This window comes from Procambarus clarkii, chromosome 89 (genome assembly GCF_040958095.1).
Source record: "Procambarus clarkii isolate CNS0578487 chromosome 89, FALCON_Pclarkii_2.0, whole genome shotgun sequence".
In the NCBI taxonomy this organism is placed as follows: domain Eukaryota; kingdom Metazoa; phylum Arthropoda; class Malacostraca; order Decapoda; family Cambaridae; genus Procambarus; species Procambarus clarkii.
This window is the reverse complement of record NC_091238.1, coordinates 11,934,150-11,962,000: the sequence shown is the minus strand read 5'-3', so window position 1 is coordinate 11,962,000 and position 27,851 is coordinate 11,934,150. Positions and strand designations below refer to the sequence as shown.

General features: G+C 50.1%; 2 protein-coding genes across 4 annotated transcripts in view; one reads left to right on the top strand and one right to left on the bottom strand.

Annotated features, from left to right (window-relative positions):
- The window catches only part of LOC123749683 (NGFI-A-binding protein homolog), a 359,667-nt gene that overhangs the window by 235,053 nt on the left and 96,763 nt on the right, over positions 1-27,851 (bottom strand). The gene's annotated exons all lie outside the window — the stretch shown is intronic.
- LOC138359187 (uro-adherence factor A-like) lies at positions 11,776-13,110 on the top strand. Its single transcript, XM_069318176.1, has one exon. It carries the CDS (start codon positions 11,776-11,778, stop codon positions 13,108-13,110), a length of 1,335 nt encoding a protein of 444 aa, XP_069174277.1.

Genomic DNA, 27,851 nt, shown 5'->3' with positions numbered 1-27,851 from the left:
TGTACGGGTTTAGGGGAGTTATGTGTGCCTGAGTGACGGGTCGTGGGCCGTTGTTGTTTAATATTAGCTACTCGGAACAAAAGTTGCAAGTAGCACGGGCTATGGTGAGCCCGTAAACTGTCTTGGCCGTGGGCGGCGTTGCCATCTCCCACACCTTCCCTTCTCTAATACACTCCGTCATGGCTACCAGTAACTGGTGATTGTATATACGGCTAGGTAATGTGTGTCTGTCTTTACCCTTCTTCCCTTTCTCTCCTCTCCCTCCATCCCTCCCTCCCTCCTTCCCTCTCCACTGCAATACCCCGAAGATGGACCAGGCACTCATTTTACAGTCATTCCAGACACCCTAGAATCATTTTTGCTTCATTCTAGACCCTACCAGGGGCCAGATTCACGAAGCAGTTACGCAAGTACTTAGGAACATGTTCATCTTTCCTCAATTTCCTCAATTGGTTACATTTATTCAACAGTTTACAAGCATGAAAACTTCCTAATCAACTGTTGTTGTTGTTGTTATAAACAGCCTCCAGGTGCTTCGGAGCTCATTAACTGTTTAATAATTGTAAACAAATCCGCCAAAGATTGAAAAAAGATGGACAGGTTCGTAAGTGCTTGCGTAACTGCTTTATGAATCAGGGTCCAGGTCGTTTTTAATGCAGTACAATAGTGACGCTATTGACAACAACGTGAAAATTCCGGTACTTTGGTCAATTTAATGACACCATAATAGATTAATGGTGTCATCTAATAAAGGAAATCTAGGTTAATCTAGGAAATTAATTTCCTAGATTAATGAGCACCGGGCTCGACATAGCAGCTACTCTGCCTGGGTTCATAGGCTTTTGGGACTGGATTCATGAAGTATTTACGCGTCCACTTACGAAACCTATACATCTTTCCTAGATCATGTATGTACTAAATAGTTTACGACAAGGAAAATTCACAATCTAAGGTTGTTATTGCTATCAACTCCCTCGTAGCGCTTCGGAACTCATAACTGCTTAATAAATGAGTGACGCTGCCCATTACTGTCACTATGGCGGTGTGTCCACTCACAGGATGAGTGGCGCTGCCCAATACTGTCACTATGGCGGTGTGTTCACTCACAGGATGAGTGACGCTGCCCAATACTGTCACTATGGCGGTGTGTTCACTCACAGGATGAGTGGCGCTGCCCAATACTGTCACTATGGCGGTGTGTTCACTCACAGGATGAGTGGCGCTGCCCAATACTGTCACTATGGCGGTGTGTTCACTCACAGGATGAGTGACGCTGCCCAATACTGTCACTATGGCGGTGTGTTCACTCACAGGATGAGTGGCGCTGCCCAATACTGTCACTATGGCGGTGTGTTCACTCACAGGATGAGTGGCGCTGCCCAATACTGTCACTATGACGGTGTGTTCACACACAGGATGAGTGGCGCTGCCCAATACTGTCACTATGGCGGTGTGTCCACTCACAGGATGAGTGACGCTGCACAATACTGTCACTATGGCGGTGTTCACTCACAGGATGAGTGACGCTGCCCAATACTGTCACTATGGCGGTGTGTTCACTCACAGGATGAGTGGCGCTGCCCAATACTGTCACTATGGCGGTGTGTTCACTCAAAGAATGAGTGGCGCTGCCCAATACTGTCACTATGGCGGTGTGTTCACTCAAAGAATGAGTGACGCTGCCCAATACTGTCACTATGGCGGTGTGTTCACTCACAGGATGAATGACGCTGCCCAATACTGTCACTATGGCGGTGAGTTCGCTCACAGGATGAATGACGCTGCCCATTACTGTCACTATGGCGGTGAGTTCACTCACAGGATGATTGACGCTGCCCAATACTGTCACTATGGCGGTGTGTTCACTCACAGGATGATTGACGCTGCCCAATACTGTCACTATGGCGGTGTGTTCACTCACAGGAATTGACGCTGCCCAATACTGTCACTATGGCGGTGTTTTCACTCACAGGATGAATGACGCTGCCCAATACTGTCACTACGGCGGTGAGTTCAGTCAGGATGAGTGGCGCTGCCCAATACTGTCACTATGGCGGTGTGTCCACTCACAGGATGAGTGACGCTGCCCAATACTGTCACTATGGCGGTGTGTTCACTCACAGGATGAATGACGCTGCCCATTACTGTCAATATGGCGGAGTGTTCACTCACAGGATGAATGACGCTGCCCAATACTGTCAATATGGCGGAGTGTTCCCTCACAGGATGAGTGGCGCTGCCCAATACTGTCACTATGGCGGTGTGTCCACTCACAGGATGAGTGACGCTGCCCAATACTGTCACTATGCCGGTGTGTCCACTCACAGGATGAGTGACGCTGCCCAATACTGTCACTATGGCGGTGTGTTCACTCACAGGATGAGTGGCGCTGCCCAATACTGTCACTATGGCGGTGTGTCCACTCACAGGATGAGTGGCGCTGTCCAATACTGTCACTATGGCGGTGTGTCCACTCACAGGATGAGTGACGCTGCCCAATACTGTCACTATGGCGGTGTGTCCACTCACAGGATGAGTGGCGCTGCCCAATACTGTCACTATGGCGGTGTGTCCGCTCACAGGATGAGTGACACTGCCCAATACTGTCACTATGGCGGTGTGTCCACTCACAGGATGAGTGACGCTGCCCAATACTGTCACTATGGCGGTGTGTCCACTCACAGGATGAGTGACGCTGCCCAATACTGTCACTATGGCGGTGTGTTCACTCACAGGATGAGTGACGCTGCCCAATACTGTCACTATGGCGGTGTGTCCACTCACAGGATGAGTGGCGCTGCCCAATACTGTCACTATGGCGGTGTGTCCACTCACAGGATGAGTGACGCTGCACAATACTGTCACTATGGCGGTGTGTCCACTCACAGGATGAGTGGCGCTGCCCAATACTGTCACTATGGCGGTGTGTCCACTCACAGGATGAGTGGCGCTGCCCAATACTGTCACTATGGCGGTGTGTCCACTCACAGGATGAGTGGTGCTGCCCAATACTGTCACTATGGCGGTGAGTTCACTCACAGGATGAGTGGCGCTGCCCAATACTGTCACTATGGCGGTGTGTCCACTCACAGGATGAGTGGCGCTGCCCAATACTGTCACTATGGCGGTGTGTCCACTCACAGGATGAGTGGTGCTGCCCAATACTGTCACTATGGCGGTGAGTTCACTCACAGGATGAGTGGCGCTGGCCAATACTGTCACTATGGCGGTGAGTTCACTCACAGGATGAGTGGCGCTGCCCAATACTGTCACTATGGCGGTGTGTCCACTCACAGGATGAGTGGCGCTGCCCAATACTGTCACTATGGCGGTATGTCCACTCACAGGATGAGTGGCGCTGCCCAATACTGTCACTATGGCGGTGTGTCCACTCACAGGATGAGTGGCGCTGCACGATAAGTTCGCCCTCCGGCGCAAACCTTTTTATTAATGTTAACCTTCCGAAATAATATTTTTTCAATTATATGTATATTTTTTGCACTGTCAACTTTTCCTTTGTATATTGGCCATATATAATATGTCCGCCATTTTGCGGGTCGTAATCAACGATAACTGCTAATTAAACAGACTAATTATATAAATCACATGAATATATCATTGCTTATATTTTCTCCCTTCAGATTTGAGCGTTGATCTTTTGATAAGAGTAGTACAATATACACTAGACACTAGGCTACCGCTTACAGCTACAATGGAACACATTAGGCTACAGCTTACAGCTACACTGGAACACATTAGGCTACCGCTTACAGCTACAATGGAACACATTAGGCTACCGGTTACAGCTACAATGGAACACATTAGGCTACCGCTTACAGCTACAATGGAACACATTAGGCTACCGCTTACAGCTACAATGGAACACATTAGGCTACCACTTACAGCTACAATGGAACACACTAGGCTACCGCTTACAGCTACAATGGAACACATTAGGCTACCGCTTACAGCTACAATGGAACACACTAGGTTACCGCTTACAGCTACAATGGAACACATTAGGCTACCGCTTACAGCTACAATGGAACACACTCGGCTACCGCTTACAGCTACAATGGAACACATTAGGCTACCGCTTACAGCTACAATGGAACACACTAGGCTACCGCTTACAGCTACACTGGAACACATTAGGCTACCGCTTACAGCTACAATGGAACACACTAGGCTACCGCTTACAGCTACAATGGAACACACTAGGCTACCGCTTACAGCTTCAAGAGAACACAATCGACTTGAGAATAGTCCAGGACGGACCGAAACGTCGTCGTCAACGCTAGGCTATTGGTGATAGCCACAACGGGACTGTAGGCTAACGCTGACAGCGACCACGGTCAAATTCTAATTCATGCCTTTATGATGCACCCCATACCCATCCCATGGAAGGTGGAGCACACTAGACTACCGCTTACAGCCACAACTGCCGCCTATTAATACCATGTCTAATAAAATAGATAGACAGGTTTATACATAAAGACTTACACAGGAAACAGTTATACTGTACTACAGTTTTGAAGTACACACATTATGAAGAAAAATATGGTTTTGTTAGATTATTATAATTACTATTATTATTATTATTATTATTAATTATATTATTATTATTATTAATTATATTATTATTATTATTAATTATATTATTATTATTATTAATTATATTATTATTATTATTAATTATATTATTATTATTATTATTATTATTATTAGTTATATTATTATTATTACATATGTGTGAGAAGCTCGAAATATAATGTGTAGAGTTGAGCCAATAAGTATAGTGTGATGGAAAGAAAATACTCGGTGGTGAAGGGCCAAAAAGGGGCCCGGAAGGGTCCTTTCTGGGCCCCTTTTGGGCCCTTCATGGCTCCCTGAATATGGGAGTGCCAGAAGCGGCCACGGCTTAATAGAAACATGTCGGCGCTCCCGCTAACCACGCCTATCATCAGTCTCCCTCTCATGATACATAACCTGATTGACATGCAACCACTTCCTGATTACGTGCACGCACGCACCTCACAAGGGCGACACCAGGAGACTATAGGATTCATCAATCACCTGAGTGTTCACTAACGAAACCTCTACATCTCAAGTGAATCGTGACGGCTTAGTCTGTACTTATTATTAAACAGTTTACGAGTTTGGGAACGTCACAACCCGGGTTAGTTGTTGTTATAGAGAATCTCGTAGCGCTACGCAGCTCACAAACGGTTTCGGAATTACAACATATACTGTCATAATTGAGGAATGATGCACAGGTTTCGTAAGTGGTCACGTATAAGTGTTTGCTAAATCCTGGCCCTTGGATCAACAAAATGAATTAAAACATTCAATGTTTGAAATGGATACGTACGAGGACAAGGAGCTAGGATACGAGGACAGGGAGCTAGGATACGAGGACAGGGAGCTAGGATACGAGGACAGGGAGCTAGGATACGAGGACAAGGAACTGGGATACGAGGCCAGGGAGCTAGGATACGTGGATAAGGAACTAAGATATGAGGACAGGGAGCTATGATACGAGGCCAGGGAGCTAGGATACGAGGACAAGGAACTGGGATACGAAGACAAGGAACTGAGATATGAGAAGCTGGAATACAAGAACAAGGTGCAGAGGGATGCGGAGAGATATGAGGTCAAGGAACTGGAATAAGAAGGCGGAATGAAGGAGCGGTGCCCAGCCACTTGGACCATCGGGGGAGCGAACGCCGGCCCTACAAGAAGCGGGGCCGTCGCCCTACCGACCAGTCCAAGTGGATGGACACACTCGCAAGCGTACAGGAATCTGCGACATTTGCTCCTTGTCTCCTCTGCACGCTCCACTCTTTAGCATTAAACAATAATATAACCACACTCACTTTCTTGCTCACACTTAGCACCATGGTTCAGCCCAGGGGTCAGCCCCAGGGGTCAGCCCCAGGGGTCAGCCCCAGGGGTCAGCCCCAGGGGTCAGCCCCAGGGGTCACCCCAGGGGTCAGCCCCAGGGGTCAGCCCTAGGGGTCAGCCCCAGGGGTCAGCCCCAGGGGTCAGCCCCAGGGGTCAGCCCAGGGGTCAGCCCCAGGGGTCAGCCCCAGGGGTCAGCCCCAGGGGTCAGCCCCAGGGGTCAGCCCCAGGGGTCAGCCCCAGGGGTCAGCCCCAGGGGTCAGCCCAGGGGTCAGCCCCAGGGGTCAGCCCCAGGGGTCAGCCCCAGGGGTCAGCCCCAGGGGTCAGCCCCAGGGGTCAGCCCCAGGGGTCAGCCCAGGGGTCAGCCCCAGGGGTCAGCCCCAGGGGTCACCCCTAGGGGTCAGCCCCAGGGGTCAGCCCCAGGGGTCAGCCCCAGGGGTCAGCCCCAGGGGTCAGCCCCAGGGGTCAGCCCCAGGGGTCAGCCCCAGGGGTCAGCCCCAGGGGTCAGCCCCAGGGGTCAGCCCCAGGGGTCAGTCCATGGTTCACTCCAGGGGTCATGATATGCCCCATAGGGCATGGTTTCCCATGTATGTGTATGGTTTCCCATAGCCAGGGACAGGAGGCGTGTTGGGGTTTATCGGGTCCTCTTAAAGAGTCCCAGTGCCAACAACTGACCCGGTCCCCAGGACGCAGCCCAAAACCATTGTCTAACTCCCCGGGTACTTAGTTACTGCTAGGTGAACAGAGGCATCAGGTGAAATGAAACGGTACCCAAACGCTTCAGTCCTGCCCCGAAAATCGAACCCGGGATCTTTCGGTTTGTGAGCAGACAGAACTGACTACTGTGCCACAGGAATATTTAATTATAACTATGATTGCTAATGACGCAAGTTAATAAATTATATTATCCTTGTGCTGGGAAACCCACTCTTTAATTATAATTGATAATGAGAAAATGCAGTTATTAAGTATTGGTATTCACCATATTAAAGTATATTAGTGCATATACACAGAACAGTATGATGAATACATTGTTGAGTACAGTCTGCCGGTGAGTATACACTCCTTATCTATGCACTTTTAACTCACAAGTGACTAGTCGAGTTGCGGCATTTATAGATATTTATCGCATTTGTGACTGTTTACCAGTGGATGAGTGCGGTGGTCCAACCCTTAAGTGGCAGCAGCGACCATCAGTGACGGTAAGTGTTCCACTGTGTGTGTCGAGAACATGTCTGCCTCACAGTCAGGGCAAGCGAAGGTCCATTAGTCTTCCCTTGTCACTCATTGCTCTACAAGTGTTCCGGCCGGGTGCCAGCCTTGGACACTGAGGCTCCACTGGTAACCTGTGTTTAACTCTTCCACCCCGAGGTCCTCGATTCGTGCTCTCTCAACACGAACCGAGGACCTGGTTGTAAATCGAGTGATGAGTTATGTTCAAGGAAAAACCAGTAGAAAAAGGCTATAAGAAGCCTGCTCACAAGAGCCAGAAGACGTCTTCTGTGTCCAAATGTAAAAAAATATATATTATAATTGTGTGATGGCCAACTTGTATCTGGGAATTTCCTGCAGCTTTGGTTGGTTTGTGGGTGTTAAACCTGTGCCGGGCATCATCAGCGGTTCAACACTCACTTGTTGAGCCTCTTCTAGCTTTCCTCCATCATGAAGCCTGTGTTTGCATTTATTAAACAATATTACGAGCTTCCAAGCTTAACAACCCAAGGTTGTTGTTATAGACAACCTCGTAAACGGTTTAATAAATACAAATAAAGCCTCCCTGAACGACGAAAGATGTACAGGTTTCGTAAGCGGACATTTAAGCGTGATGTATCAAGACCCCGTGGATACCAGCATGCTGACGCTGCATAGTGAAGGACACAGCTTCCTGAACCACTGACTCCTTTTATATTGGTCAACTGTACATAAGCAGCTCACATTATTTAATGTGTGTGTGCTTCACTAGTTCATCCTGTGTTGTGTTTCCCTGTAGGGCTCCAGGAGCAACTACCCCCCCCCCCCCCCAGAGGACGTGCCGTCATTTCTCAGCATTTATGTAGTTGAACTCTAGCAGCCACCTGTTAACACCATTTAATTGTTATTGTGCAGAGCAACTTTATAGTGGTGATAGTGGTTGTGGAGGCTGTAGTCGTTGTGGTGAGCTGGTAGATACTTATATTACTAGAATGATTTCATTGTCTCGTTGAAAACCCGCCGTCAAGAGGTCACCGCGCCTACATGTATAAACTTCACGCTGGTTCGTCCACAGCGTCCAGACCTGTCATACTCCTCGTATACACTTGAGACCAACTGGAAGCTGTACCTTATCTCCCGAGACCTCACCACAGAGCCTCTAACTCATCAACAAATGAACAAATCCACAAGGGCCGTGACGAGGATTCGAACCTGCGTCCGGGAGCATCCTCTAACTCATCCTTCACCTTCTATAACGTTATTATAAATACTTCCTACTTTCTCAAGTGTAATTAAGTGCCTCAGTTGTTTACTGTACTTTAACTCCCTCTATGTTGAGTACATGAATGTGTTAGCGTATTTGAGTGCGTCAGTCGTTCACTGCACTTTATCCCCCTCAGTGTTGAGTGCATGCACATGCTTGCGTGTTTGAGTGCGTCAAACCAGAAAAACGTTAGCATGTCGGTCACCTAGTTCCTACCTCCGCCGCTGACCTGACACACACACACACACACACACACACACACACACACACACACACACACACACACACACACACACACACACACACACACACACACACACACCAGCAGTGTGTGTGTGTGCACGTCTTGATGTACACCACAGCTTGCTGAGTCACACACACACACACACACCGACGTTAGCTGTGATCGCCTCGAGGGGTTACATTGGATTTCCCATGGAAGTCTGTGAATGTGTTACGAAAGAGTGTTAGATGTCTAATGACATGTTACCGCAGTGTCTCGATGACTATTGTGTTTGTATCAACCAGACTATTATCACATGTCGAGATGCCTAGTGTCTCCCGGGGTGCCATAATGCCTCCTGGGGTGCCATAACGTCTCCTGGGTGCCGTATAGTGGCTCCAAGATACTTCAATGTCTCAAGGAACGTGTTTTTTTTTGCCCCGACTAGGAAATACCGGGTTCTGGGTCCTTGGAGACGTCCGTCCTGTTGTTTACCATTCCGTAAGAAACGCAGTGGTTTAGCCTAACCAGAAGCCTCATGTGAAAAGCATCTAACCTAAAATATTGAAGCTGAGGCATAGAAAATGTTAATATTACGGCGCTGTGATTATTACTAACACGTCGTATTTTTAACGATTAGTTGACCGTAAAAATGTGACGTATATTAAGTGCGAGGACGGATTGGCCAATCAGCCCTTTACACACCTCATACTCTGGCCTCTCACGTTAATGTGGGCGTGGGAGAGACCACCCACCCACCAACACGGGCGTGGGAGACACCACCCACCCACCAACACGGGCGTGGGAGACCACCCACCCACCAACACGGGCGTGGGAGACCACCCACCCACCAACACGGGCGTGGGAGACCACCCACCCACCAACACGGGCGGGGAGACACCACCCACCCACCAACACGGGCGTGGGAGACCACCCACCCACCAACACGGGCGTGGGAGACCACCCACCCACCAACACGGGCGTGGGAGACCACCCACCCACCAACACGGGCGTGGGAGACCACCCACCCACCAACACGGGCGTGGGAGACCACCCACCCACCAACACGGGCGTGGGAGACACCACCCACCCACCAACACGGGCGTGAGAGACCACCCACCCACCAACACGGGCGTGGGAGACACCACCCACCCACCAACACGGGCGTGGGAGACACCTGGCGACGTGGTGATCATCTCCCAGGTGAAGTGAGTGACCTGACCTCCAAGAACACGCTAGTCTAGATAATAGATAGATAATAGATAACTAGTATCTATTAACGTGTAGACCCCGGCCACTCCAGCCAGTAGGTCGGTGCTTCATCTCGGGCCGCTATACTAGCGCTACTTTTAGCAACAATTGCTCAGCAGTTAAGCAGGGGGCCAACCTCCCACAACCGGTTTTTCAGGGTGAACAGTGTATTTGTGGAGCAGGTGAGAGGGGGGGGGGGTAGTAGCAGACCACATCTGGCACTCATGTGTATATATATGGCGTACTATTATTATATACGGAACACATGTTTCATATGTGTGTGTGTGTCAAAGTGGACATATCGGAGAGGTGACATATGTCACTCCTCCGTCCTACAACAGGTTCCCTCCTCCAAACACCTAACCTGACCTGACCTGACCTGACCTTCCCTAAGCTAACCTGACCTGACCTGACCTAACCTGACCTGACCTGACCTGCCCTAAGCTAACCTAACCTGACCTGACCTGCCTTAAGCTAACCTAACCTGACCTGACCTGCCCTAAGCTAACCTAACCTGACCTAACCTAACCTGACCTGACCTGACCTGACCTGACCTGACCTAACCTAACCTAACCTGACTTAACCTGACCTAACCTAAGCCTAAATATACCCAAAATTATTTTTACACAATACTCTTTAATGTATTTTCAAGACAAACCACCTCTCCTCCGTGCACGACACTACAGCTGTAGCGCTTATTCCGTGTGTTTATTTTAATCAACTAATGTATTCCATTATTTACTCCATTGCCTTAAGACTCCATGAAGAGGGTTACGCGTGATCACTTTCCCGCCCTGGCAAAGTTTGGGACGGGTTATGAAGATCTCATCCAAACAATGAGTGGATAAGGTAATTGCCGAGCTGTAGGTAGTTCATACCGGCACATCTGAAGGCTCAAATGACCACTTAATAATACACTATGCGAGGCTATGACTCAGTTGCTGGTGGCGGAGTTTACACCTGGAGTGCTGGGATGACTGTGGGAGTTTACACCTGGAGTGTCCAGGACTGTGTTTACATCTGGAGTGTCCAGGACTGTGTTTACACCTGGAGTATCCAGGACTGTGTGTTTACATCTGGAGTGTCCAGGACTGTGTGTTTACATCTGGAGTGCTACACTCATGTATATATATATATATATATATATATATATATATATATATATATATATATATATATATATATATATATATATATATATATATATATATATATATATATATATAATTAGGTTATGTGTGTGTGCGTGTGTACTCTTACCGACCGAAGAATGCAGACCCGGTCTTCACCTTCTGGGTCCAGTTTTTCCAATCATCGGTCGTTTAACGAATTGACTCCCGACCCCATTTTTAGTGGCCATATATTTGTAAAAAAATATATGTCTTGAGGCAGTCGCTGCTATTTCCGTGTCTAGTTCGTCGATTGTGCTTACCGTCTTTACATTTAAAAAGTGTTTAGTAAAGTGTTTATGGTTTATTTGCATATTGTATCTTATGTTACTGCTCAGCCTTACCACCTCTATACCGAGAGAGAGAGAGAGAGAGAGAGAGAGAGAGAGAGAGAGAGAGAGAGAGAGAGAGAGAGAGAGAGAGAGAGAGAGAGAGAGAGAGAGAGAGAGAGAGAGAGAGAGAGAGAGAGAGAGAGAGAGAGAGAGAGAGAGAGAGAGAGAGAGAGAGAGACAGAGAGACAGAGAGAGAGAGAGAGAGAGAGAGAGAGAGAGAGAGAGAGAGAGAGAGAGAGAGAGAGAGAGAGAGAGAGAGAGAGAGAGAGAGAGAGAGAGACAGAGAGACAGAGAGACAGAGAGACAGAGAGAGACAGAGAGAGAGAGAGAGAGAGAGAGAGAGAGAGAGAGCTGGAGTAAGAGTGACCTTTAGGACCAGGAGAGGTAAGAGTGCGTACCGGGGCTGTAGTGGAGTTGGGAGCAAGTCATTCACCACATATTACCATGGGTCATGACAGGCAACTAGACACCCGTCCCAAATACTCCTGCCTGCCCGGCCGACCCAGTGGTCTCCTGTGCGCTGTACGCTTCACCACGCTGCTTCAAGACCATCACCAGCTGCACCCAGTACTGCAGTACATGACGGCGCTACCCGCGGCGTCGCTGCAACATGCTGCGACGCTCTATCATGTGCTGGAGCTGCAAAATGTGGCGGTGCTGCAACATGTGTCGGCGCTGCAACATATGTCGGCGCTGCAACATATGTCGGCGCTGCAACATGTTCCGGCGCTGCAACATGTGTCGGCGCTGCAACATATGTCGGCGCTGCAACATATGTCGGCGCTGCAACATGTTCCGGCGCTGCAACATGTGTCGGTGCTGCAACATATGTCGGCGCTGCAACATATGTCGGCGCTGCAACATGTTCCGGCGCTGCAACATATGTCGGCGCTGCAACATATGTCGGCGCTGCAACATATGTCGGCGCTGCAACATATGTCGGCGCTGCAACATGTTCCGGCGCTGCAACATGTGTCGGCGCTGCAACATATGTCGGCGCTGCAACATATGTCGGCGCTGCAACATGTTCCGGCGCTGCAACATGTGTCGGCGCTGCAACATATGTCGGCGCTGCAACATGTTCCGGCGCTGCAACATGTGTCGGCGCTGCAACATATGTCGGCGCTGCAACATATGTCGGCGCTGCAACATGTTCCGGCGCTGCAACATATGTCGGCGCTGCAACATGTTCCGGCGCTGCAACATATGTCGGCGCTGCAACATGTTCCGGCGCTGCAACATATGTCGGCGCTGCAACATGTTCCGGCGCTGCAACATGTGTCGGCGCTGCAACATGTGTCGGCGCTGCAACATATGTCGGCGCTGCAACATGTGTCGGCGCTGCAACATGTGTCGGTGCTGCAACATGTGTCGGCGCTGCAACATGTGTCGGTGCTGCAACATGTGTCGGTGCTGCAACATATGTCGGCGCTGCAACATGTGTCGGTGCTGCAACATGTGTCGGCGCTGCAACATATGTCGGCGCTGCAACATGTTCCGGCGCTGCAACATGTGTCGGCGCTGCAACATATGTCGGCGCTGCAACATGTTCCGGCGCTGCAACATGTGTCGGCGCTGCAACATGTGTCGGCGCTGCAACATGTGTCGGCGCTGCAACATATGTCGGCGCTGCAACATGTGACGGCGCTGCAACATGTGTCGGCGCTGCAACATGTGTCGGCGTTGCAACATATGTCGGCGCTGCAACATGTGACGGCGCTGCAACATGTGTCGGCGCTGCAACATGTGTCGGCGCTGCAACATGTGTCGGCGCTGTAACATGTGGCGGCGCTGCAACATGTGTCGGCGCTGCAACATGTGACGGAGCTGCAACATGTGTCGGCGCTGCAACATGTGTCGGCGCTACAACATAATTCGGCGCTGCAACATATGTCGGCGCTGCAACATATGTCGGCGCTACAACATGTGGCGGCGCTGCAACATGTGGCGGCGCTGCAATATGTGACGGAGCTGCAACATGTGTCGGCGCTGCAACATGTGTCGGTGCTGCAACATGTGTCGGCGCTACAACATATGTCGGCGCTGCAACATATGTCGGCGCTACAACATGTGACGGAGCTGCAACATGTGACGGCGCTGCAACATGTGACGGAGCTGCAACATGTGACGGAGCTGCAACATGTGAAGGCGCTGCAATATGTGACGGAGCTGCAACATGTGACGGCGCTGCAACATGTGACGGAGCTGCAACATGTGTCGGCGCTGCAATGTGACGGCGCTGCAACATGTGACGGAGCTGCAACATGTGACGGCGCTGCAATGTGACAGCGCTGCAACATGTGACGGAGCTGCAACATGTGACGGCGCTGCAATGTGGCGGCGCTGCAACATGTGGCGGAGCTGCAACATGTGACGGCGCTGCAATATGTGACGGAGCTGCAACATGTGTCGGCGCTGCAATATGTGACGGAGCTGCAACATGTGAAGGCGCTACAACATGTGACGGAGCTGCAACATGTGTCGGCGCTGCAATGTGACGGCGCTGCAATATGTGACGGAGCTGCAACATGTGACGGCGCTGCAATATGTGACGGAGCTGCAACATGTGACGGGGCTACAATATGTGACGGAGCTGCAACATGTGTCGGCGCTGCAATATGTGACGGAGCTGCAACCTTTGACGGCGCTGTAATATGTGGCGCCGCTGCAATATGTGACGGAGCTGCAACATGTGACGGCACTGCAATATGTGGCGTCGCTGCAATATGTGACGGAGCTGCAACATGTGGCGGCGCTGCAACATGTGACGGCGCTGTAATATGTGGCGGCGCTGCAATATGTGACGGCTCTGCAACATGTGGCGGCCCTGCAACATGTGACGGCGCTGCAACATGTGACGGCGCTGCAACATGTGACGGCGCTGCAACATGTGGCGGCGCTGCAACATGTGGCGGCGCTGCAACATGTGACGGGGCTGCAATATGTGACGGCGCTGCAATATGTGACGGTGCTGCAACATTTGACGGCGATACAACACGTGGCGGCTCTGCAACACGTGACGGAGCTGCAATATGTGACGGAGCTGCAATATGTGGCGGAGCTGCAACATGTGGCGGCGCTGCAATATGTGACGGCTCTGCAACATGTGACGGAGCTGCCATATGTGGCGGAGCTGCAATATGTGACGGAGCTGCAACATGTGGCGGAGCTGCAATATGTGACGGCGCTGCAACATGAGACGACGCTGCAATATGTGACGGCGCTGCAACATGTGGCGGCGCTGCAATAGGGGACGGCGCTGCAACATGAGACGGCGCTGCAATATGTGACGGCGCTGCAACATGTGGCGGCGCTGCAACATGTGGCGTCGCTGCAATATGTGACGGCGCTGCAATATGTGACGGTGCTGCAACATGTGGCGGTGCTGCAACATGTGGCGGTGCTGCAACATGTGACGGCGCTGCAACATGTGACGGCGCTGCAACATGTGACGGCGCTGCAATATGTGACGGCACTGCAATATGTGACGGCGCTGCAATATGTGGCGGCGCTGCAACATGTGGCGGTGCTGCAACATGTGGCGGTGCTGCAACATGTGACGGCGCTGCAACATGTGGCGGCGCTGCAACATGAGACGGCGCTGCAATATGTGACGGCGCTGCAATATGTGACGGGGCTGCAATATGTGGCGGCGCTGCAACATGTGACGGCGATACAACACGTGGCGGCTCTGCAACACGTGACGGAGCTGCAATATGTGGCGGAGCTGCAACATGTGGCGGCGCTGCAATATGTGACGGAGCTGCAATATGTGGCGGCGCTGCAACATGTGACGGCGCTGCAATATGTGGAGGCGCTGCAATATGTGACGGCGCTGCAACATGTGGCGGCGCTGCAATATGTGACGGCGCTGCAATATGTGACGGCACTGCAATATGTGACGGCGCTGCAACATGTGGCGGCGCTGCAACATGTGGCGGCGCTGCAACATGTGGCGGCGCTGCAACATGTGGCGGCGCTGCAACATGTGGCGGCGCTGCAACATGTGACGGCGATACAACACGTGGCGGCTCTGCAACACGTGACGGAGCTGCAATATGTGACGGAGCTGCAATATGTGGCGGAGCTGCAACATGTGGCGGCGCTGCAATATATGACGGCTCTGCAACATGTGACGGAGCTGCCATATGTGGCGGAGCTGCAATATGTGATGGAGCTGCAACATGTGACGGCGCTGCAATATGTGGCGGTGCTGCAACATGTGGCGGCGCTGCAATATGTGACGGCGCTGCAATATGTGACGGCGCTGCAATATGGGGCGGCGCTGCAATATGTGACGGAGCTGCAACATGTGGCGGTGCTGCAACATGTGGCGGTGCTGCAACATGTGGCGGCGCTGCAATATGTGATGGAGCTGCAATATGTGACGGCGCTGCAATATGGGGCGGTGCTGCAACATGTGGCGGCGCTGCAATATGTGACGGCGCTGCAACATGTGACGGCGCTGCAATATGGGGCGGCGCTGCAATATGTGACGGAGCTGCAATATGTGGCGGTGCTGCAACATGTGACGGCGCTGCAACATGTGGCGGCGCTGCAACATGTGGCGGCGCTGCAACATGTGGCGGCGCTGCAACATGTGACGGCGCTGCAACATGTGACGGCGCTGCAATATGTGGCAGCGCTGTAACATGTGGCAGCGCTGCAATATGTGACGGCGCTGCAACATGAGACGGCGCTGCAATATGTGGCGGCGCTGCAATATGTGACGGCGCTGCAACATGTGGCGGCGCTGCAATATGTGACGGAGCTGCAACATGTGACGGCGCTGCAACATGTGGCGGCGCTGCAATATGTGACGGCGCAGCAACATGTGGCGGCGCTGCAATATGTGACGGCGCTGCAACATGAGACGGCGCTTCAATATGTGGCGGCGCTGCAACATGTGACGGCGCTGCAACATGTGGCGGCGTTGCAACATGTGGCGACGCTGCAACATGTGGCGGCGCTGCAATATGTGACGGCGCTGCAACATGTGGCGGCGCTGCAACATGTGACGGCGCTGCAACATGTGGCGGCGCTGCAAAATGTGACGGCGCTGCAACATGTGGCGGCGCTGCAATATGTGACGGCGCTGCAACATGTGGCGGCGCTGTAACATGTGGCGGAGCTGCAATATGTGACGGCGCTGCAATATGTGACGGCGCTGCAACATGTGACGGCGCTGTAATATGTGGCGGCCCTGAAACATGTAGCGGCGCTGCAACATGTGGCGGCGCTGCAATATGTGACGGCGCTGCAACATGTGACGGCGCTGCAACGGCGCTGCAACATGTGACGGCGCTGCAACATGTGGCGGCCCTGAAACATGTGACGGCGCTACAACATGTGGCGGCTCTGCAACATGTGACAGAGCTGCAACATGTGGCGGTGCTGCAACATGTGACGGCCCTGCAATATGTGACGGAGCTGCAATATGTGGCGGTTCTGCAACATGTGGCGGTGCTGCAACATGTGGCGGCGCTGCAATATGTGGCGGCCCTGCAACGTGAGACGGCGCTGCAATATGTGACGGCTCTGCAACATGTGACGGCGCTGCAATATGTGGCGGTGCTGCAACATGTGGCGGCGCTGCAATATGTGGCGGCGCTGCAACATGAGACGGCGCTGCAATATGTGACGGCGCTGCAATATGTGGCGGCGCTGCAACATGTGGCGGCGCTGCAATATGTGGCGGCGCTGCAATATGTGGCGGCGCTGCAATATGTGGCGGCGCTGCAATATGTGGCGGCGCTGCAACATGTGACGGCGCTGCAATATGTGGCGGTGCTGCAACATGAGACGGCGCTGCAATATGTGGCGGCGCTGCAACATGAGACGACGCTGCAATATGTGACGGCGCTGCAATATGTGGCGGCGCTGCAATATGTGACGGCGCTGCAATATGTGGCGGCGCTGCAATATGTGACGGCGCTGCAATATGTGGCGGCGCTGCAACATGTGACGGCGCTGCAATATGTGACGGCGCTGCAATATGTGGCGGCGCTGCAACATGTGACGGCGCTGCAATATGTGGCGGTGCTGCAACATGTGGCGGCGCTGCAATATGTGGCGGCGCTGCAACATGAGACGGCGCTGCAATATGTGACGGCTCTGCAACATGTGACGGCGCTGCAATATGTGGCGGTGCTGCAACATGTGGCGGCCCTGCAATATGTGACGGCGCTGCAACATGTGACGGAGCTGCAACATGTGACGGCGCTGCAACATGTGGCGGTACTGAAACATACACATTATTGTGCACCCTACACCAAGACCCGCCCATCTCTGTGCTCCAACACCAACACTAAGAGAACGGGGTAACTACAGCACTGAGAACTACGGCGACCAGATGGCTCTAGTCTTATGAGTTGACACGACACAGCTCCTCCAGAAGGACAAGAGAAGACATTGCTAGGTGTGCTGAGAACAAATGAGGAATATTGGGGAAGATGGAGACTTGACGAGGGTGTGGTAGGGAGGGAGCGGCCGCCCACCCACTATACAAGGTCCTGTCCACCTTGTTAGCTCCCAGTTACAGCCCCCGCTCCTGTGCCAGGTAAGTCCTCTACGGGATCACCATAGCCAGTGCTACTTGGAACGTTTTGTTCCCAGTAGCTGAATCTATAATAACAACTTGTTAGCGTCTGGTCAGAAGACGCTGGGGAAGGGTAGTTGTGGTGGGGGTAGAGTTACAGTACTTGGCGGAAAGTACAGCAATGTAACCAAGTGTGAGGCTGTGTGAGTGTGAACTACGGCACCTAGGCCGAGATTCACGAAGCAGTTACGCAAGCATTTACGAACGTGTACATCTTTCCTCAATCTTTGACGGCTTTGGTTTCATTTATTACATTTATTGCAGTTTACCAGCATGAAAACTTCCCAATCAACTGTTGCTATTGTTATAAACGGCCTCCTGGTGCTTCGGAGCTCATTAACTGTTTAACAATGGTAAACAAAGCCGCCAAATATTGAGAAAAGATATACAGGCTCGTAAGTGCTTGCGTAACTGCTTCGTGAATCTGGTCCCCTAGTACATGCTGACCTTAGTGAAGGTAGAGAGTATGGAGGAAATGTTCAAGACGTATCTTGAGAGCCTCTCCTCACACTCATTGCAATCTCCTGCCTGGCCACGTGTCCCTCCCCCCCCCCTGCAACCTCACCCCACTACAGAAATACTTAACACACTACTTAAGTACTGTTTTACACTTGCCTACAACCCTCACGACTCCATAAATTACTAAAACAAAAATACAACATAAAAAAGCAACTAAGCGCATCAAAATGAAGCTGGATTTAGAAAGTACGACGACCCTTAGGTTACAGTGAGGACTAGAGAAGCTGTATCCAGGCGAGGGGAGGTCGTCCCTAGGTCGTCCCCGTTCACTAGAAGGGGCACACGGCCTCCCAACTCAAAAGGTGAAAGTGTTCGGACCAGAGACAGGAGCAGGAAAAAAAGGCACAAGCCCCGCCTGCCCCACACACACACACACCCACCTCACCTAACACACCACACCTCCTGAAAGTCAAAATTATAAACGCTGACCACAAGGGATATGCATCCCCCACCACCTACACACACAGTCAGGTGTACAACCCCACCACCTACACACACAGTCAGGTGTACAACCCCACCACCTACACACACAGTCAGGTGTACAACCACACCACCTACACACACAGTCAGGTGTACAACCACACCACCTACACACACAGTCAGGTGTACAACCCCACCACCTACACACACAGTCAGGTGTACAACCCCACCACCTACACACACAGTCAGGTGTACAACCCCACCACCTACACACACAGTCAGGTGTACAACCCCACCACCTACACACACAGTCAGGTGTACAACCACACCACCTACACACACAGTCAGGTGTACAACCCCACCACCTACACACAGTCAGGTGTACAACCCCACCACCTACACACACAGTCAGGTGTACAACCCCACCACCTACACACAGTCAGGTGTACAACCCCACCAGCTACACAGTCAGGTGTACAACCACACCACCTACACACACAGTCAGGTGTACAACCCCACCACCTACACACACAGTCAGGTGTACAACCCCACCACCTACACACACAGTCAGGTGTACAACCCCACCACCTACACACAGTCAGGTGTACAACCCCACCACCTACACACAGTCAGGTGTACCTACGGACCACTACCATTAATGCTATAGTTCCCAATATCTCATAAAGTCTCAAGTGAAAATAATTTAAGTGTCAGAATCAGTGAAAATAGTGTTTAAAAAATCCTTACTTGAACATATGTTTTAAAGCTATTGCCCCAACCTAATTCTCTTAGACCAAATGGGTAGGCGGGTTGACAACCTATGGCACGCGTGCCCACAGTGGTACGCTATCAAACTTTGCTGGCATACGTCTCGCAGTGCCGCCTCTTGATTTATTTATTTATTTATTTATTTATTTATATACAAGAAGGTACATTGGGTTTGTGAGAATACATAGCATAGTATTTACAATCTTGTAAAGCCACTAGTACGCGCAGCGTTTCGGGCAGGTCCTTAATCTAACAGATAATTTTAAGTAGGTAAATTCTAGCAGTGATTCTTTAAATTCCCACTAATAATAAATAAATCTTTAAAGATTAGCATTAATGACAAATGAAGGTGAAAAATGATTGTTTACGAACAAACCGGGAGCAGTATGAGGTGTTCAGAGACGACTCCCGTCTGTTTGGCGCCAACTGCGCGGTGAAGACCACCCGCCATGCTGGAGGACACGTTCTGTACTCGTCCCACACCCACTGACCACAACTCGACTGGTAACAATTTTTTTTTTTTAAATTTTGCCCCGAGGGGCGAGTTTATTGGGCAGCGCCACTCATCTTGTGAGTGGACACACCGCCATAGCAGCATGTACAACACTCCCCAATAGGAAGAAAACCCGCTGGGTTGTTCATCCTGTCACTTGTCGACTGGTAACAATATTACTAAACGGTTGGCATTGGCTTCGCTCCGCTTATATTTGTCTTCTGTTGTGTACGAGTGAACACGGGATACTTACCCGTCAAACACACACCGAAACTACGACGTTGGTACAACGTTCGAACAAGTTTTAACACCTCCTAACCAGTTATAACAACGAATATAACAAGTTGTAACAACGTTCTAATACGTCATAAACACGTTAAGCCAAGATCTAACAACTTTATTACAAGTTGTAACAAGCGGAAAATAGAGACAGTTTCGGTTTGTGTTTCCAGGGTAGTTATAATAACTAATAATCTATTAAGAAGTGACTGGCCAATCACTACTGCATTATTAAAATTATGTTATTTAGCATATTTACCCTTTCCAGAATGTCAGTTCAACCAGCACAGAAAACTTTCAAATGAAGGAAGCAGCAGCAGCAGAAACTTTCAAGAATCGTGGAAAGATTTCGTATTATCAAGAAGGGTGACAAAGCATTATGCATCTTATGTTGTGAAACATTAGTGTACACAATGTCCTCCTTAAAGCCCCATTATCAAACTGTTCATAAATGGCTTGGCGATAAAAGTGAGCAAGAACAAAAAGAACACATTTCAATCTGCAACAAAAAAAATAGTCAAATGTTTTCACGAAATTTGTTTCGGGAAGCTCCGACGTCGTTGGTCTGCGGGTTGAGATTTCAAGGATAATTGACCAACATGGAAAATCACTCAATGATGGGGAACATATTAAATAATCAGAGCTACAATGCGCTCCTTTCCCTTTTTATGTTTTTTTTTTTTGAGAAAAGGAAAAGAAAATGCTTATTGTATTAAGGATTTGCCGGTGAGCAGAAACGTAGTAAAAGTAAAAAAAAACGTAGATGATTAAAGTCGGAAACAAGCGTAGCAGAACAGTTAAGAGAAGACAATGGTTGATGTAAACTCCTTTCCGTTTGTCTTAATGAGATCACTGATGTTACATCATCTGCCAGGTTAGCCATTATGTCTGCTTTATAGGTGAGATGAAATACCTGAAGGACTGATTAACTTGGAAACCTTACTTGAACATACCGCAGGGGCTCAAATATGCAAATGAGTTGTCTAATCGACAGATTAATCTTTCAAAAATCGGCGTGACAACTGATGGTGCAGCACCCAGCATGACTGGTAAGGAAGCCGGTGTTGTAACTGTCATGTCCAGACCACACACCAGAAGATGGGGAGACGACGACGTTTCGGTCCGTCCCGGACTATCAGGTCGAATGTCGACTTAATAATGGTCCAGGACGGACCGAAACGTCGTCGTCTCCTCATCATCTTCTGGTGAGTGATTTGGTCATCTTCAACCCCATTATTGTGACTCATCGTTTGTAAATGTGTTTGCAAAATATGTTGGACATCCATTATAAGCTCACTATTGTACGGCACACGAAGTGTTCTTGTGTACAAAATCTGGCCTCAAGGAACTTGAAGAGGTGATGAAAACTGTAACTGAGAAAAAAAGGACAATTTCAGAATATATTGAGCGATGTGAATTCTGCTTAAACAGGACTACTTCTGTACAACAATGTTCCTTGGCTCAGTAGAGGCTCTGTCCTTAAACCATCTCTTAAGTATTTGCATGAAAATCCTCAGTTTTTTTAGAACGAAAAATTGTTTTGTGAAGAATTATCTGACTTTGTGTGGAATTGTAGATTCATATTATTTTTCACGATTGATATTTTTTCACAAATTTCTACTCACATTTAAGACGAACACCCTGACCTCAGGTCAGGCTCGTTCAACTGACAGTCGACCCCAATAACGCACTCGTCAATTTTAACGCACTGCGTATTGAAAAAAAATATTTTCTCAAATATAAGTTAATATTATTACATACTAGAATATGTTTGCGTAACTTAGGTTATGTTAGGTTCAGTTGTGAGTCGTGTGAAGGTGTTTTTCATTTATAAAAAGCGAGTCTGACTGATAGATTAAGGAGCGTTTGGGTTTTGTTGATGAGGAGGGGCTACAGCCCGTCCTCATCAATGACAGCCAAATTATCGTTAATCAACCCTCCCCTCCCCCCAGTTTATGAATAAAAGCCCGTTTGCACACGATTTTCAACTAATAACGTTCGAACATTCTCGAAGAATGCTCCGATGACGACCTCTGTTCGAATCGTAAGTCAGTAAATGCTTCAGTCACGTGCTTCAAGATCAAATAACTGCCACCACAACCTAAACGCCTAACGAAACCTACGACTAGTAAACTATATATAAGACTCGTATATAAAATAATATTATTTTATACATACGAAAAACATATTTTTATTACAAAGTTAAAATTGCTGAATGCGTCTCGGGGGTCGGCCGCCGCTTTATCCATCCTAGCCTGAGGACGGGTTGCCCGCGTGGGCGTGGGGCTGAAGTCCAAGTCTCCTGGGCAGAGTGTTCCGTACCCCCACCCGTCGAGGTCCCTGGTGTTCCGTACCCCCACCTGTCGAGGTCCCTGGTGTTCCGTACCCCCACCTGTCGAGGTCCCCGGTGTTCCGTACCCCACCCGTCGAGGTCCCCGGTGTTCCGTACCCCACCCGTCGAGGTCCCTGGTGTTCCGTACCCCACCCGTCGAGGTCCCTGGTGTTCCGTACCCCACCCGTCGAGGTCCCCGGTGTTCCGTACCCCACCCGTCGAGGTCCCTGGTGTTCCGTACCCCACCCGTCGAGGTCCCCGGTGTTCCGTACCCCACCCGTCGAGGTCCCTGGTGTTCCGTACCCCCACCCGTCGAGGTCCCCGGTGTTCCGTACCCCACCCGTCGAGGTCCCTGGTGTTCCGTACCCCACCCGTCGAGGTCCCTGGTGTTCCGTACCCCCACCCGTCGAGGTCCCTGGTGTTCCGTACCCCACCCGTCGAGGTCCCTGGTGTTCCGTACCCCCACCTGTCGAGGTCCCCGGTGTTCCGTACCCCCACCTGTCGAGGTCCCCGGTGTTCCGTACCCCCACCCGTCGAGGTCCCTGGTGTTCCGTACCCCCACCCGTCGAGGTCCCTGGTGTTCCGTACCCCACCCGTCGAGGTCCCCGGTGTTCCGTACCCCACCCGTCGAGGTCCCCGGTGTTCCGTACCCCCACCCGTCGAGGTCCCTGGTGTTCCGTACCCCCACCCGTCGAGGTCCCTGGTGTTCCGTACCCCACCCGTCGAGGTCCCCGGTGTTCCGTACCCCACCCGTCGAGGTCCCCGGTGTTCCGTACCCCCACCCGTCGAGGTCCCTGGTGTTCCGTACCCCCCCCCCCCACCACAGGTGTTGCTCCAGCCTGTGACCTCCGTGAAGAACACGAGCAGCACGCACAAGAAGCATCGGACAGTTTGACGAAAAAACTTGTGACAATCTCTTCATGTTTTTTTAGCCATGTTGGCGCTCCAGCAATCGACATCACTTACATTTTTCCAGAGGTCTTGGCTGCTAACATGCAGCCCAGATAAGACGGAAAATTATTTTACGAGTCCAAATGGTAAATATCTGGGAGGTGTTTAAGGACGCATAAGACAGAAATGTTCGGTTTAGCTTAAGCGGCGAGTTCTTTTTTTATGAGGGAACTTTGAGAACCTTGGAACCCCCAGGAGCCCGTCTAGGTAAGCCAGAGACATATAGCCAGCGCAAGAATATCATGCTGACAGGAGAGTCTGACTATGGGAGCCGGTCGGCCGAGCGGACAGCTCGCTGGACTTGTAATCCTGTGGTCCTGGGTTCGATCCCAGGCGCCGGCGAGAAACAATGGGCAGAGTTTCTTTCACCCAATGCCCCTGTTACCTAGCAGTAAAATAGGTACCTGGGTGTTAAGTCAGCTGTTACGGGCTGCTTCCTGGGGGTGGAGGTCTGGTCAAGGACCGGGCCACGGGGACACTAAAGCCCCGAAATCATCTCAAGATAACCTCAAGAAGATCCCCACATGGGGTCCACAGTCTGAGTTACATCATAAATGCCCCAAAAGATCAGCTAAGTCTGGGAATTGTATGGAAACTGGCATATCAGGCGGAGCATACACTCTTCTCCATAAGCCATTACCATCTGCTCTACTCCACACTAACAACACAAATGATCACAAAATAACGTAGTTATTGTTTCCGTGGGAGCGGCTTCTGGAGTGGACGTTCCTTCGCTTATTTAGAATCTTATTTGGCTCCCCTTTGATACACTCTTTGGTTCATTTATATAGTTCATGTTACTTTTACTCCTCGTCTTTTAAGAGAATGTAATTGAAGCATGTTTGATGTCTCTGTGTAAGGCGGGTTTGTAAGTGCCAGGATTAACTTTGTCATTCTTCACGCCTACGCCTCGTAAACTGTTGACTTGTGCGTCACAAGGTAATGCAAACTATTGGTGTTCTGCACGTGTTCTACTTGAACACTTCTCTGTAAGCAGTTCTGAACGAAGAACAGAGACGAGGTAACTCTACGGCCCACATCAAGAGAACAAAAAACCCGGCTATACCTTAGTTAACAAAAAGGTGTGTGGTGGCGACGGAAAGTTTGAGGCAAAAAGACGAAATAATCCAGTTTTAATGAAGTAAAAAATGGAGCCAGTTTATTTCCCCACACACACATGCTCCTGTAGAACATGTAGTGAGAGTTAGGAACATGGGAGCAGGTCGGCCGAGCGGACAGCACGCTGGACTTGTGATCCTGTGGTCCTGGGTTCGATCCCAGGCGCCGGCGAGAAACACTGGGCAGAGTTTCTTTCACCCAATGCCCCTGTTACCTAGCAGTAAAATAGGTACCTGGGTGTTAAGTCAGCTGTCACGGGCTGCTTCCTGGGGATGGAGGCCTGGTCGAGGACCGGGCCCTTACACTAAAAAGCCCCGAAATCATCACAAGATAACATGTTCAAAACGTTGCGTGTAGATACATAGTGACACGAATCTTCAATACCCGATGAGGGCTGATTAAGACCTTTTGTGCCCTATGTAATCCTTTTTGCGCTCCGCTCACAGGATGAGTATGGGGTGAACAATAAACTACCGCTCACAGGATCAGTATGGGGTGAACAATAAACTACCGCTCACAGGATGAGTATGGGGTGAACAATAAACTACCGCTCACAGGATCAGTATGGGGTGAACAATAAACTACCGCTCACAGGATGAGTATGGGGTGAACAATAAACTACCGCTCACAGGATCAGTATGGGGTGAACAATAAACTACCGCTCACAGGATCAGTATGGGGTGAACAATAAACTACCGCTCACAGGATCAGTATGGGGTGAACAATAAACTACCTCTCACAGGATCAGTATGGGGTGAACAATAAACTACCGCTCACAGGATCAGTATGGGGTGAACAATAAACTACCGCTCACAGGATCAGTATGGGGTGAACAATAAACTACCTCTCACAGGATCAGTATGGGGTGAACAATAAACTACCGCTCACAGGATCAGTATGGGGTGAACAATAAACTACCGCTCACAGGATCAGTATGGGGTGAACAATAAACTACCTCTCACAGGATCAGTATGGGGTGAACAATAAACTACCGCTCACAGGATCAGTATGGGGTGAACAATAAACTACCGCTCACAGGATCAGTATGGGGTGAACAATAAACTACCGCTCACAGGATCAGTATGGGGTGAACAATAAACTACCGCTCACAGGATCAGTATGGGGTGAACAATAAACTACCGCTCACAGGATCAGTATGGGGTGAACAATAAACTACCGCTCACAGGATCAGTATGGGGTGAACAATAAACTACCGCTCACAGGATCAGTATGGGGTGAACAATAAACTACCGCTCACAGGATCAGTATGGGGTGAACAATAAACTACCGCTCACAGGATCAGTATGGGGTGAACAATAAACTACCGCTCACAGGATCAGTATGGGGTGAACAATAAACTACCGCTCACAGGATGACTATCGCCCACAGGAAACAATCTACACTACACTATAGGCCTATACATCAGAAGAAGACAACAACATGCCTTAATTTAATACGTTATAGGCCTAACATTTAGTCCCTATCAGAGCTTCATCGGGTCTACATTGACTCGCGTGTGTGTGAAATACGATATTACATTGTTGACCTTTTTCTGATAGCTTCATTTATCTACAATATTTTCAAAAGTGCCAAATCTGAACTTTTTAAACAATTAAACAGTTTATGAGATGCAAAGCGCTACGAGGTTATGTTACTGCAACGATTAGGGGACAAAACTCTAAGCCGGAACGACTGTATATCACAGAAGGATGTTAGACAGGAGGATGGGGGGGAGGGGGGGAAGGAACAGTGCTCAACCCCCCCTGGATCATCGGGAATCGAACGCCGACCTGCACGGTAGTCGGGTGACCGAGGTGAGAGTGCCAGTGCCCCACCACCGCCTGCACGCCACACTGATGAAGAGTGTCTTCACGTTGTTTAACTGACACGGGACTACATGGTCACGCTTATGTCACTCTCTCTGCCAGAGATGGTCACTGTCGCTCAGTCGTTGACGGAAGGTTACTGTCGCTCAGTCGTTGACGGATGGTCACTGTCGCTCAGTCGTTGACGGATGGTCACTGTCGCTCAGTCGTTGACGGAAGGTCACTGTCGCTCAGTCGTTGACGGAAGGTTACTGTCGCTCAGTCGTTGACGGAAGGTCACTGTCGCTCAGTCGTTGACGGAAGGTCACTGTCGCTCAGTCGTTGACGGAAGGTTACTGTCGCTCAGTCGTTGACGGAAGGTTACTGTCGCTCAGTCGTTGACGGAAGGTTACTGTCGCTCAGTCGTTGACGGAAGGTTACTGTCGCTCAGTCGTTGACGGAAGGTCACTGTCGCTCAGTCGTTGACGGAAGGTTACTGTCGCTCAGTCGTTGACGGAAGGTTACTGTCGCTCAGTCGTTGACGGAAGGTTACTCTCGCTCAGTCGTTGACGGAAGGCAACTGCCGCACTGTCGTGGAGGATACCATCTGGGAGTTGATATCCTGCAAGAGTCAAATAGAGAAAAAGATCTGGGAGTTGATATCACAACGAACCTGTGCCCAGAGGCCCACATCAAAAGGATATCATCACCGGCGTATGCTAAATGGGTCAACATAAGAACAGCCATTAGAAACTTGTGTAAGGAATCTTACACAACCTTGTAAGAACCTTGTATACACTACATATGTCAAACGAATCCTGGAGGTTGCAGCTCCAGCCTGGAGTCCAAACCTAGTTAAGACAAAGTTAGAGAATTTTCAGAGGTATGCCACCAGACTAGTCCCACAGCTGAGAAGTATGTATAATTTACGAGGAAAGGCAATGAGAATTAAACCTCACGTCTCTGGAAGACAGAAGAAATAGGGAAGACATGATCACCGCCTACAAAATTCTCAGAGGAAGTGACAGGGTGAACAAAGACAAAATATTTAGCAGGATCGGAACAAGAGCGAGGGGACACGGGTGGAAATTTAGTACACAAATGAACCCCAGAGACATTAGAAAGAATTTGTTCAGTGCCACAGTAGTTAATAAATAGAATGCACTAGGCAGTGATGTAGTGGAGGCAGACCTTATACACAGTTTCAATTGCAGATAGAGCTGATAGAGCCCAATA